This window comes from Tupaia chinensis, unplaced genomic scaffold (assembly GCF_000334495.1).
Source record: "Tupaia chinensis unplaced genomic scaffold, TupChi_1.0 Scaffold149011_1, whole genome shotgun sequence".
Classification (NCBI taxonomy): Eukaryota; Metazoa; Chordata; class Mammalia; order Scandentia; family Tupaiidae; genus Tupaia; species Tupaia belangeri.
The window spans coordinates 1,103,473-1,117,630 of record NW_006208857.1 but is presented as its reverse complement, the minus strand read 5'-3'; the positions used below and the strand labels follow the sequence as shown (position 1 = coordinate 1,117,630).

The window sequence follows — 14,158 nt, the reverse complement described above, 5'->3', positions numbered from 1 at the left end:
TGCCGCCAGGCCCCCAGCATGCTGTAGTACGCCTCGCGCAGGCAGCGCCCGTTCTGCAGCTCCAGCCGCTGGATCTCGTGCTCGCTCAGCCCCAGGCGCCGCATGAACTCCCTCCAGCGCGTGGGCGGCACGCCGTCCACCACCGCGTACAGCGTCGCGGGGTCGGCTGCAGGGAAGCGAGCGGTGAGCCTGCGGTGAGCCTCCACTGCGCCCGCACTCCGCCTCCACCGCCGCCGCTCCGCCGCGCCCCTGGGAGCTCCGCCCACACCGCCCCACCTCCCTGCCGGAACTCACAGTCTGGGCGTGGCGAGTGTGCGCCCTCCTCCAGCTTCTGAATTGGGGTGGCGATGGGGGTGGAGGTGAGGGCTGAAGGGAAGGCTGGTTCAGCGCCCTGGTAGGGTGAGGCTACCTCTCTCCAGGGTGATGCGTCCCTAAAATCCGGACAGTCTCTGGGGATGTAGGTGGAGCCAGAGGGGCCGGTGGAACTGGGGATGGGACTGAAGACCGTGGTGGGACTGAAGCCCGGAGGGGGGCTCAAGCAACCCGGAGGAATGAAGCCTGGAGACATGGCTAGGGGCTTGGTGGTAATTCCTTCGAGTTCCCCCTGAAAAAGAGAAGGCACAGCATTGGGGGAGAGAGAACAGCCCCGGCCCTCTATTCTGGGTGGCAGTTGGGGCTGGAAGGAACTAGGGGTCCCCAGGGAGTGAGGGTGACTCCAGGCGAGTTGGGTATTACAAGATTATAAGCAACAGCCAGGGCAGTCGGGAGTAGGTCCCTAGTTTCAGCTCACCTCTTTTACAGGTTTCGAAGTCCCACAGACTGAGAAAAAAGAGACAAAGTGTCATAAATTTCACTTCCCCTCTGGGTCCTGGCCCCCTGTGCTGGGACTCCCAGTGGGGACTTGTGGGTATACACCTCAGAGCCTGTGTGGCCCAAGGGACCGAGAGCTGATGAGGCCCGTCCAGCCACCATAGCCACAGTGCTCTGCAGAAGTGAAGGGGACACTCCTCTTCTCCGTCGGAGCTTGTCCCACCCAGCCTCCGCCACATCCCCACCATCCTTCCCCTCCCAAAGGCCCCACGTACCAATGGAGACGAGCTTGGGTTTCCAGCGCCGGAAGCGACACAGTAACCCGACGAAGACGACCAACAACAGACAGAGACTCAAGAAGATCACCAGGGGCAGCAGCACTGTGGTGTCTGGAAAGGAAGCAGGTCGCTGTCAGGGGTCAGGCCAGAGGGAGGCCCCAGGATGGATGGCTGATGGAGAGGCCAGGGTTAGAGACAGGGCAGGTCACCGGGTCGCCTCCTACCTGCATCTTGACGGCCCTGAACATTTTCAGAAAAGGGTAGGCACGACTTCATGCACTGCGGGCTTCCTTGGCATCTAAAGGAAGAGATGGCGGGTGACCAGAGGCCCTACTGTCGGAGGACACGTCAACCCACAGAGGGCCGGAAATGCTTTGCTTTGCAAGTATTTTTGCTCTCTTTTGACATAATGGACTTGAACCTAGCTTGGAAACTGATCGGTCAATCACGAAATCATTTAATTTTAGGATTGAAAGAGTTTTTTATTTTAATAAGTATTTTATTTAACTTTATTTATTTATTTTAATTGGACCAGAGAGGGACAGAGTGAGAGACTGAGAGAAGGAAAGTGAGAAAGCAAGCCACCAGGTCCAGGACTCAAACCGCAGTCAGCTATGTGGGAGTCCAGTGCCCCTAAACACCACACCACCCGCCAGCCCCTAGAAAAGATCTTGAAAAGCTGTGTACAAAAAGCTTCAAAGCGGTCAGGGCAGGTCGCCATTCACTGGCTAGTAGTGTGACTCCAAGCAAGCCACTTTCCTTATCAGCATGGTGGGGGTCATACCTGCCTCTCAGGATTGAGGAGCAAGTAAAGGAATTAGCCAAGTAATAAGCGCTCCATGAACAGTTATTGAATCAATTTGGGGCCAGCCTGGTGATTAAGACAGCCAGATCCCATATGGCCAATCACGGGTTCAAATCTCAGCCCAGCGGCTTAAAAAAAACATACTGGGCACATGTGCAGGTGTGCCTAAAACCCCAACAGAATGGAAAAATGGAGGAGGGACTGAGCATGACCATACTCCATGGGCGATGCTTTCACCTTCTCCCTGTCTGTCTGTCTCACTGTGTCTCTGGCATTTAAAAATAATAAATAAAAGAAGCTGGCAGGTAGCATGGTGTTTAAGGGTGCTGGACTTCTACACAGCCAACCGTGGTTTGAGTCCCGGACCTGGGGCTTGCTTTCTCACTTTCTCTTTCTCACTCTGTCTCGCTCTGGTCAAATTAAATAAAGTCAAATAAAATAATTCTAAAAAAAAAAAAAAATAAGAACTGAATTGGGTTTTTGATTTTTTTTACATTTTCTGGTATAGGGCATGTGTGCTAACCAGAGACAGAGAAAGAGGGAAGGTGAGAAATCCCTCAGGGGAATGGCCACACTGCACTCTCTTCTCCTCTCAGGATTTTGGGCACACACACGTACCCAGCGTGTTTCTCAGGCTGCCAGATCCGGGACATGGACCAGAGTCAGCCATGTGGGATCCTGTGCCTTCACCACGTTCCACCTGCTGGCCCAGAACTGATTGTTATTTTATCACTGTTTGCTACACAAAGAGAGGTGAAGGTCTTTTCTCCAATGGCATTGCTAGTTACAGTACGTGACCCGGGAGGGCAGCTGTCAAACATGCATGTAGGACACGCTGAAGTACATATCGCTAGGGGCAGCAGAGGGTACTTGCCCCAGCGTGGGACCTGTCCCTGGGCAGTGGCTTGAGAACTGTGTGGAGGAGGGGACTGCGGAGCTGGGCGGGACTCAGAAGGTAGCTATGCTCTCAGCAGGAGTCTGAAGGCAGAAGAGGCGATGTTTGCCACCTTGCCACTCAGGGTAAAAGCCACGCAAAATGAGGATAAAAAGCACTTTTGAAAAAAGACAAAGGGCAGGAGGATCATAACATAGAGAGACTTGTCTTAGAAAAAAAAAGGGGGGGACCAGCAGATGGCATATATTGCTGGACTCCCATGTAGTCAATTGTGGTTCAAATCTTGGGCCCGGTGGCTCAAAACTGGCGCCAGGTGTGTGTGCATACGTGCCCAAAACCCAAGAGGAGAATGGAGGGGTAAGGACTGCGGTGTGGCCATCCTCCTGGGGGAGGGTGATGTCTTGCTTTCTGTCTCTCTGTCTCTCTTTCTGATGAGTGCTTGTGTCCTATAGCAAAAATCTCTCTTAAAAAATTAAAAACACTAGAAAGGAAATCCATACTGCATCAAATCTAAGATGCCATCAGTAATAAGAGGCATCATTGCTTCTTTGCCTTTGGGCTAAGTTCAACTATAATAAGAGACATCATTCTTCCATCCTTTAGGTAACACGTACGCGCGCGCACACACACACACACACACACACACACACACACAGCCGCCAGTGAACATGTTACATCATCAGTTGCTGGAAGATGCAGGCTGATTTCAGGGATGTGAAAATGTGTGGCCTAGAGGGGACCAGCAATTAGCGTCATGGCTATGTCGCTGAACTCCCATGTAGTCGACCGCAGTTCGAGTCCTGGAGCCGGTGGCTTAAACTCCCGCTGGGCGTGGGGGCATGCCCCAGATCCCAAAATCCCAAGAGGAGAATGGAGGAGAAGGAATTGCGGCATGGCCATCCCCCCTGGGGGGTGATTTCTCGCTTTCCATCTCTCTGTCTCTCTCTGTCTTTCAGGTGAGCGCATGTGTCCTGTAGCAAAAACCTCTCCAAAAAAATTTTTTTTAAAAAGTGTGTCCTCAACTTTGTTGCCCGAGTCTGAACAGCTAAGTTAGAAGGACCTCAAGTCCTTGGGATATGCGTTTCCATCCCCAAAGACTTCTTAAGCTTTGAAGAACTGGCCAGTAGGTGGCATAATGGTTAAGGCAGCTGGATCCCACATGGCTGCCTGCACAGTTCAGTCCCAGACCTGGCAGCTTCAAAAATCACACCAGGCACATGAGTGTGCATGTCCAAAATCCCGAGAGGAGAATGAAGGAGAAGGGATTGTGGTATGGTCATCCCTCCAAGAGGGTGATGTCTCACTCTCCTTCTCTCTCTCTCTCCCTGTCTCTCCCCAGTGAACACACACACCCTATAGCAAAACCAAGCTGTGGGAGAGGGGACAGGCCTATGATGAAGTGTCCCCCTATGAGACTGACAGTAGGAGCCCAAGCACTCTGCAGTGCCTTCCTCGTCCTGCCAGTGGCCCGCCCCACCCAGGTGGCAGGTACTCACTCGCTGCAGGGGACACACTCGTTCTCCCTGAGAAAGAACCCTCCATGGCAGCTGCACACGGTGTTCTGTCTCTCCTGGCCTGTGGAGAAGCATGGCGCAGCTAAAGCAGGGACGCCCTGCACCCTGCACAGAGGACGCAGACCACAGAGGGGGGTGGACGGAAGTGCTCCACATGGTGGGAGGCAGGAAGATGGAGACCTTCCCCAGAGAGATGGGCTGGCCGGGGCTGGGGACGGGACCGGGGCCAGGAGAGCGGTGCTCACAGGGGAGATGTACGGTGCCATTGGGACAGAGGCTGCAGTTCATGCACTGGAAAAGGGTTTCATCATAGTAATGCTGGTACTGGTTCTTCTTACAGCCACACACGGTGTTCTGGTCCACTGCGCAAGGAGAAATCTCCACCTGGTGCATTTCTGGGGCGGGAAGGGGATGGGCGTAAATCCTGCATCCTGCTGCGAGGCCAGGTGGGGGTGCAGCAGTAAAACACGACTCTCTGCAAGGCTGACCCCCATGGGAAGGTTCCCGGTTCATGTCCGGAGACCTCCCTGAGTATGCCACCAGGCGCGATGCCAGTGACCAGGGCTGGCTGAGACCGGAGGTGGACTGTGGTGTCGAGACCCAGTGGGGTTTTCTCTCTCTCTTTCTCTCCCTCTGTCTCTCTTGCTTGTGGAAGAAATAAAAACTTAACCAAAAATAAACAATAGCCAAAAAAAAAAAATTCTATTTACCTTTACCCTCTGTCCACTTGTTGACACCCTCACCCACCACGTGGGTGTCTCTGTCACACACGCCTACACCCGGCACACCGTGCCACAGATGCACACTCATTCCAGGCTGCACCCACCAGCGCCGACCTGCAGGCCCTCCCGCACAGGCAGGCATGCTCATGCCTCTGACGAACCCGGCGAAGCACCTCCCCAGCCGTCACCCCAGCTGAGGTCACCTTTGCGGCATATGGTGCAGCTGAAGCACTGTGTGAGCTGGTTCTCCCGGGCAGTGTAGGTGCCATTCTCACACTCCCTGCAGTCCGTCACCTGGTCTGGGGCTGGACAGTGATCGTACAGGTAGGTCCCTGTGAATGGGGCAGTGGGACTAGACTGAGGCCGGGAACTCAAGGAAGAACCCCGGGGCACTTCCTTGGAGTCTCTAGAAGAAGAAAGGAGGGAGAAAAGTCCATCCCAGGAGGAGCAGCAAAGCGAGGGGATGGGAGGGAGGAGGAGGGCGGGCAGTGGGCAAGGGCCGCAGGTGGGGGCACAGCAGGTTCTAGAACATCTGGAGCAAGCCAAGGAAGAAGCAGGGGCTTCGCCGCCAGCACTTTCTCCTACCTTTGTGGCACTTGGTACAGCAAATGGAATTATTCCGAGGGTGGCTGTATTTTCCATGGGGACACTGACTGTCTCTCTTTTCACGGTCCCCAAGGTGAGGGACCAATCCAATAACCCCATGTGGGTGTATTCCCACCAACAGAGCCAGGAGCACCTGGGGAAAACCACACACAGGAGACACCATTAGGAGAGCTGGGGTAGGGGTGCCCTAGACGCGCAGATCCAAAACCACCAGCTCAAGCCTGTCCACTGAAGCAGTCACCCCAGGCCACCTTCAGTCACGAAACTTAGAGCTCGCCCTTAAAACGTGGACAGTCGGCGTGGTGCAGCCCAGCACTTCACGTCTCTCGTCCTGCTAACGACATTTTCTCTGACTCAAAGCTAGAGGCCCCAGACCTGGGTGGTACTGCCCTGTTTCCCCCGCAGCAGCCAGCAATGCCGGGGGCCTGCAGGTGTTCCAGGACTGCTTCTCTGATCGGGCTCTGGCAGGCGACTTCTGCTGGGGACTTTTTTTCTACCAAGTAGCCCCAGAGTTTGGAGAGCTGCCTCTCCATGTGGGTGCTGGGATCAGAGTGTAAACATTTGCAACGAGGAAGTTAGGATCCGTGCACCTTCCTGGATCATGCGATACTACAAAGCTTTGGAGAGAATCAGACTGGGGTGGACGTGAGTGGAGTTCCTGGGGACATCTTTCCTGGGGGGTGCACACAAGTGAAAGGAAGTTCTTTTTTTTAATTATTGTTCATGTGTGTGTGTGTGATTTTTTTTCAAGTTTTTGCTAAAGGGCATGTGTGCTCACAAGAGACACAGAGAAAGTGAGAAAGCACCCCCAAGGGGGGCTGGCCATGCCACAATCCCTTCTCCTCCATTCTCCTCCTTTGAGCACACACACACACACACACACACACACACACACACACACACGTGCACCCGGTGTGACTTCCAAGCTGCTAGGTCCAGGACTCAAACCAAAGAGTCGGCCGTACGGGATCCAGCGCCTCATCTTCCATGCTACCTGCTGCCCCATTCTTTATTACTGTGCGTTCCAGTTTTGCTAGACGGTGTGCGTGCTCACCAAAGAGAGAGAGGGAGGGAGACAGCACCCTCGGCGGGGCGGGGTCACCTCACAATCGCTCCTCTTCCATTTCCCCATTCTGTCAGGGTCTAGGGCACATGCATGCTTTCACCCGACATGTTTTTCAAACTTCCATGTCTAGGATTTGAACTGTTGCTGGCATGTGGGATCCAGCTCCCTTAACCCTCAGGTTATGGGGCTGGGCTTGGAAGAGTCTTTTTCTTTTTTCCCTTTCTTTGGAGAGATTTTTGCTATAGGGTGTGTGTGTACTAGCCAGAGAGGCAGAGAGCGACAACGAGAGAGAAAGTGAGAAATCACTCCCCCGAGAGGGATGGCCACCCCAATCCCTTCTCTTCCATTCTCTTCTTGGGATTTTGGGTACACACACACATGGGCCCAGCGTGAGTTTCAAGCCACTGGGTCTGGGACTTGAACCATGGTTGGTCACTTGCTGGCCCCAGAGGAGCCTTCATACATCTGTAGCAAGCCCCACGCAGGCACTGCCTTCATACTCCATAGGCCCAGCCCCTTCCACGGCTACATTCACACAAACGGCCCAGGTAGAAGGATAAATGGGGAGGGGAGTAAAAGGGAAAGCCAGGAGGCAAGAAAGGGACAGGCCGTGACAAAGCTGAGGTGAGGACAGGAGTGGGCAAAGCCATGTTGTGTACGTGTGCCCGGCACTGGCCGAACGGGCTGGCGATCCGGCTCTAGTGATGCTCAAGTCAGGAAGTCCTGACGCCCTCTGCACCCCAGGGCCTTCTGGGAGGCATGTTTTACAGCCTCAGCCAAGCCTACCCCGACGGAATGGCTTGCCCAGTCTGGCTTCAGTACAGGAAGCCAAGCCAGGAGGTGTTTAGCTCGGGACTCCCAACTTTGATCTTCGCCAGCTTCCTTTCTGGTTTCCCCTGGGCCTTGGTCTCTGCTCTAAGAGCCACTGGTTGTTAAGATAAGAGGGTGCCGTCAGAACCAGCAGGTGGCGTAGTGGTTACAGACTCCCACCTGACCGACTGCACCCCCACATGCTGCATTTAGCGTCTCGGACTTGGCAGCCTGAAAATTATGCCAAGGGAATGTGTGTGCATGCCCAAAATCCCAAGAAGAAGCCTGCAGAAGGGATGGTGGCATGGCCATTGCTCCTGGGGTGACTTCTCACTTTTCATCTCTCTCTGTCTTTCTCCAGGTGAGTACATGCACCCTATGGCAAAAATCTTAAAACAAAACAAAACAAAACAAAATTATCTCCTTAAAGTATGCTAAACACTGGGGAGCAATAGAGTAACCAGACCACAGAAACCCAGGCCAGGAAAGGAAAGCCCGAAGCCTGCAGCCAGCCAGCCTCAGCAGCTCTGCATTCCTCCTCCAGGCAGGCCTGCAGGTTGCACCCTGAGTCACCGCTGCAGCCTGGCGGGCCGGAAGCCAGCAACCACAACTTGGGAAGCCATACACAGAAGCCCAGCAACAAGCCCACGGGCAGGGGTGCTCCTCCACTCTAAGGGCGGCCTGTCCCCAGCCCACTCCAGCCCACATTGCACAGTCTCTCCTGAGAACAGGACAGGGGCTTCCAGGGCAACAGGAAGGATTCGGGATGGTTATGGGAAGAACTTCACCATCCTGAAAGTGTGGTTCCTTTCCCCGAAGAGAAGTTAGAGCACCGAAGGTCACGGGCACTTCGGGTCCATCCAGGGCTTGGAACTAAGCCAAGGGGCACAGCCAGGGTCCGGAAGAAGAACGGGGCTCCAGTCCCTGGAATGCCTTAGAGGAACTTTTCAGGAGCTGGTGGCCAGTGAGGGATGAGCTTCCTGGAGGGAGCTGGGGAGAGAGGGCTTCTCAGGCCACGTGTCCCCTCCTCTCCAGTGCTTTGGGGGTTAAGTCAGATCCGGGAAAGGGAAATCTTTTCCCAGCAGCTCCGCCCCAGTGACTCAGGCCAGAGGGCGGGAGATCTCAGGAGGGAAGAGGGAACTAGCAGCTTCCCCAGCTCCTCAAAGGTCATGAGTCAGCAGACAGACAGACTGGACTGGCCACCAAGGACCCCCGCTGGTCCCTGTCTTCTGGGGACCAGTCCCTACCACCTACACTCCACCCCCTCCCCCTTGAAAGAGCCAGGCAAGGCACCCCTGTCTGATCTGGCTCTCACATTTCGGGAAATGTCTCCCTCTCCTCATCCCATCCCAAAGGGAAGTCTCCTCGACCCCTGGCTTCCGCCCATCAGATGGCCCATCAGATCGCCACCTCCCGAGGGCCCTCCGCTCCTTCCCGCCCCTCAGCATCCTTCCTTAGACCAGGCCCCGCCCCATTCTCCTCCAGGCCCCCTGAGCCCACACTAGCCCTCCGACACACCTGAGTTCCAGCAGAAGGCAGACTGAGGCTGCCCTCGGCCCTGGGTTCAGCACGTCCACACAGCCTGGCAGTTCTGGCCAGCTGTGCTGGGTTTGGGGGCCTCCCTGGGGTCCCTGGACAACCCTTAGGAAATAAGACCAGTTCTGCATCTCCCTGTCCCTTTCCTAGGTCCGTTGGCAGCACAAGGAAAATGAACCTCCACTTCCAGCAGTGAGGGAGCAGGCCAGATGAGGAGCCAGAGGACTGCTCCAGATTTCCTACAGCAGCCCCCGGGGGTCGGCTCCCCACCCGGGCACCAGCGGGCACTGTGTGTGGCCTCGGCCAGCCCAGCCCTTAGCAGCAAAGCAGCAGCATGGGAGGTGAGCTCTGCGGGGCCCAGACCCAGAGGAAGGGCAGGAAGCCGGAGGGCGCCTGTGGAGAGACAGTTGAGGGGGTGGCCCACACCCCTCCAACGCCCCCACCCCCACAACTTCCGCCTGGGGAGGCTTTAAAGTGTGATTTCCTGCGCCAGGGCTGCAGAGTGGGGCAGAGAGGCTGAGGTTGACCCTGAGGTCTCAGCCTGACCGGCCACCTCACGGGGCTCGGCTGCGCTATCCCCAACCCCCTCATTTATGTTCTTCCATCACAGTGTTCATTTCATGTCCCGATCTGGGGGAGCCCAAGGCAGCTTCTCCACCAAGGTCCCCAGTGAAGGCCTCCACTGACCACGCACTGCATGTCTCCTCCGAGTTCTTCAGACGTGTGGCCTCTGTGAACTCAGATAACGGGCTGACCTTATCGGCCTGGGCTCTTATCAGAGTATGGTTATTTTGGTGAGTAGATACGATCTCCCCAAGTAGACCAAAGCTCTGTGAGATGAGAGCTCGGAGGGCACCTGGGTTGGGGAGCGCACTGCCGTCCTGCGGCGCGTCCTGGGCGCCCAGAACCGCAGGAGCAGGTAGGTACAGACTGGCAGACCCGGGGCCAGCCGCGGCCATGCCCGCTGAAACCAGCGATTCCCAAGGAGCTCCCTGGTGGCAGCATGTTCACTTCTAGGGGAGTTTTCAAACTGCCCCCCACACGGGCACGTGTGCATGCATACATGCTCTTTCCAAAGACCCTGGCTTGCGCTCTCCCTTCCAGAGCCACCGATGAGGGAAAGCAGCGCACACAAATGACACCAAGGCAGACCACAGACGGACTGTCGGACGCGCGCTTCCACTCGGCTGGGCCCCCGCGCTCGGCACGCCCCGGGAGGGTGCATCCGGCTCCTGGCCTAGACCCCCTCTGGGCACCAACGAGGGCTCAGCCGCCCCCTTCTCAGGGTCCTGGGCCGCCCCGCGACCCCCAGCTCCTCCTGCCAGTGCTTTCCCTGACCTCTCCAACCTCTCCATCCTTTCCTGGTCTGGGGGTTGCCTCACACCTGGATTATCGCAACTGTCTCCCAGTGGGTGACCCAGCCACCAGCCTCTTTCCTGCTCCAGTCCATCCTACGCGCTTGCTTATCTGTGTTCAAGCCTCAACCTGCAGCCCAAGTGTGGGAGTCTCCGCCTCCAGCTCCAGGGTCTGCCTGCAAACCTCACTGCCATGGGTTACTCCTCCCCTGCACGAGCCCCTCCTGGGCCCCCTCACTTCTGCAGTGAACGTGGTCTGGGCACAGAGTGAAGGCGCGGATTCCTCTCCCTGGGGTCACAGTCAAGATTCTTCATCCCCTGCCTATTTTCTCACGCTCAGTTCTCCTTATTTATTTATTTTAGTTTTGCAATAGGGCACAGATGCTTGCTTGAAAGAGATAAGATGAGGGAGCGAGAAAGCACCCCCCCCCCGGGGGGGATGGCCATGCCACAGTCCCTTCTCCTCCATTCTCCTCTTGGGATTTTGGGCACAAATGCACACGTGCCTGGCATGTTTTTTATGCTACCAGGTCCAGGACGCAAACCACACAGCCAGCCACGTGAGAGCCACGTGAGATCCAGCCGCCTTAATCACCATGCCACTGGCTGGCCAGCCCACTCTCATTTTTTTCTTTTCTTTTTTCTTCTTCTTTTTTCTTAGGTTTTTGCCATAGGGTGTGCGCACTCACCAGAGAGACAGAGACAGGGACAGTGAGAGAGAAAGTAAGAAATCACACCCTAGGAGGGTACGACCACACCACAGTCCCTTCTCCTCCACTCTCTTCCCAGTTTTGGGCACAAACACACATGGGCCTGGTGTGATTTTCAAGCCACCACGTCCAGGACTCCAACCACGGTCGACCATGTGGAAGTCCAGCACCTGAACCACCACACCACCAACATTTTCATTCCTTAGTGTCCCTCCTCCTGCTCCAGCCAGTGGGTGATCAGCTTTCTGCCCCACCACCCCCAACACCAACTCCCATCTCTCCGTTCCTCTACCTTCCCTCAAAGCAGCCTCAAACTCCTCTGCCTCCCTCCTTTCTAGCCGCCTGCCCGGTGATGTCAGCCCCAAATCCACTTTTCTCCCTCATCCCATTCAATCGAGCCTTCGTTCCTTAATTCATTCATCAACTAGGCGCCAGGCCCGTATGAGTCCCCGAAGTGCCCGGACGGATGGCACATAGACTAAGCTCTCCAGAGCTCTCGGCTGGGTCAAGGACGGCCCATCGCGGGCCCTCAGATCTGTGCAGGCATTGCTCCAAGAGCACATGAGGAAGGACACCGGCCTGGGCCTGGGGACGTGCCTGACTTCCCGGCGGAGCAGCGCTGAGTGGAGATCTGCTCAAGAAAGAGCAGCTGCAGGCCTGGCGGTGCTGCTACATGCCAGCCACTGGGGAGGCTGAGGCAGGGGGAGCGGGTGTAGGGAGACTGTCTGGAAACAGTAAGCACAATAATACTGGGTTGTGGGGGAAGTCATGATAAACGTTTTGTTTTTCTATGCAAAAATGTGTCATGATTTTTCCAACAACCCAATAATAAATCAATCAACGTGACACACCCTTAGAAATACCACTATACCAAATCGGCAAAATATATATACATAGGGCGCGTGCGTTCACCAGAAAGACGCAGAGAAACAGAGAGACAGAAAGTGAGAAATCACCCCCAGGGGGGATGGCCACGCTGCAATCCCTTCTCCTCTCGGGATCTTGGGCACGCACGCACATGTGCCTGGCGTGAGTTTAAGACACCGGATTCGGGACTCGAACCGCAGTCGATTACATGGGTGTCCAGCGATATAGCCATTATGCCAACTGCTGCTACCCTCCCCCCCAACATTTTTTAAAACAGAGATTTTTGCTATAGGGCGTGTGTACTCACCAGAGAAACAGAAAGCAAGAAATCACCCCTCAGGGGGGATGGCCACACCACAATCCCTTCTCCTCCATTCTCCTTTTGAGATTTTGGACACATACACACACGCACACACACACGTGCCCAGTGTGAGTTTTAAGCCACTGGGTCCAGGACTTGAACCAGAGTCAATTACATGGGAATCCAGTGACATAACCATTATGCCATCTGCTGATCCCCAAAAGCAGCATTTTTTTAGAAAGAAGGGATGGCTGTTCTACAGCTCACCTCTCCCAGCTGTCCCCCCTCGCTGCTCAGGATACCACATCACGCAGCGTGGTGGCTATCTTACTCCGGACGGTACTGAAATCATTTGCTCTAAGCTTCTTGGCTCCTAGACTGTGAGCTTTGTGGGCGGCAAAGACTACGTTTTCTCGCTGTGCTTCCCTCCCGCCGCAGCCAGCTCCCACCTACCCCATGCACAAGTCCGCGCTGTGCACGCGGCATCGCACTCAGCGGTGGAAAACTCAGATGCTCCCAGCCTGATCCGGCCTTGCACAGCCCCCTTGCCTCCCAGCTCCAGGCAGGCATCTGCCCCCACCCACCCCCAGACCTCACTAGAGCAGCCCCAGGCCCCAGGTGCTTTCCTCGACCTGTTCAGGCTCCCCCTACCCTCTGTTTCAAAGCACAGGAGTCACACCACCGTTCCAGTTCACACCAGCTACAATTCGCACCACAGTTGCGATTCGCCCCAATTACAACTCACACACCACTGCAGAGGGAACCAGCACCACTCTCAGATCTCCCACGGCCCATGGCGGTGCTCCAGGCCAGCCCTCGAGGGTCAGGGGCCTTCAGGCTCCCGGCCGTGGGCACCAGTGGGCGCTGTGTGGCCTCGGCCAGCCCAGCCCTTGGCAGAATCAGAGGTGAGCTCTGAGGGCCCAGGCCCAGAGGAAGGGCAGGAAGCTGGGGACAGTCTAAAGCTGGACGCTGACGAGTGCCTTCTCTCTGCTCTGCGTCCCTCCCGGAAGGCCCGCTCCACGGGAGCAGGGGTTGTGCTCGCTGGGGCCCCCCGGCACCCAGGTCCAGCAGGGTAGGCGTGGGCTACACGGATGGCATAGTCAGCACGGATCAGGACATTTCATCTTCAACACGCCGCAGTGGTGCACTGAGCTATCCCACCCCTAGAGATAAACTGAGGGCACAGCGAGGGCGGGTGGGGTTACAGGGCTCAGGTGAGGGGCAGGATTGGAATCCAGGTGCTTTACCCACTAGCAGGGAACAGCAGGGTGACAGCCCTGGCTGCAGGGGAGGGCCCGGAAAAGGGAAGGGAGGGTGGGCAGGGGAGACCGGGAGGTGGGACAATGAGCAGAGGGCGCCCAGGCTAGGGAGAGGGGGCTAGAGCAGAGAAGGGAGGAGAAGATGGGACTCCAGAGAGAGGGTGTCAGGAAGGAGGCTCAGGATGTCTGAAAAGGCTTCTGGGGAGACTGAGGAATCGTGGGGAGAGATGAGACATTAGGGGACGGGCGGTGGGCACAGCGAGGTGGCCAGGGCAGGGCAGGGCCAGGAGGAAGGGGCCGGCCACACGGGCTAGAAGTCCGTTCAGCCGGACGGGCACAGGGTCTCCCTCTCCAGACGGGAGACCCCAGGGCGCCCAGCTACGTCGGGGATACACTGAACCAAGGCCAGGCCACGGGAAGAGACATTTTCCAGTGACGAAAACAGCCTTACACTGACTTCCCCAAACCGAGTTATAGAATGAGAAACCAAGGGACTGCTGTTTAGGGCAGTGCGGAGGGGGTTGGAGGACAGGCACATGGACCCTGACGGGGGCTGGGGGGGCCGTGGCGTTCGCTACCCAGGGAGGGTCAGTCCAACAGAGGCTCCTGCCTGGGAGCTGAACC

The 14,158-nt window shown here is 56.3% G+C and overlaps 1 protein-coding gene across 1 annotated transcript in view; it reads right to left on the bottom strand.

Annotated features, from left to right (window-relative positions):
• The window catches only part of TNFRSF1A (TNF receptor superfamily member 1A), a gene marked incomplete at its 3' end in the record, with an annotated part of 19,039 nt that continues 4,881 nt past the window's right edge, over positions 1 to 14,158 (bottom strand). Inside the window, 9 exon segments of the mRNA XM_014585137.2 lie at positions 1 to 166; positions 295 to 604; positions 791 to 819; positions 1,086 to 1,199; positions 1,313 to 1,386; positions 4,285 to 4,363; positions 4,548 to 4,697; positions 5,228 to 5,356; positions 5,610 to 5,763. Coding sequence (XP_014440623.1) covers positions 1 to 166; positions 295 to 604; positions 791 to 819; positions 1,086 to 1,199; positions 1,313 to 1,386; positions 4,285 to 4,363; positions 4,548 to 4,697; positions 5,228 to 5,356; positions 5,610 to 5,763 — 1,205 coding nt within the window.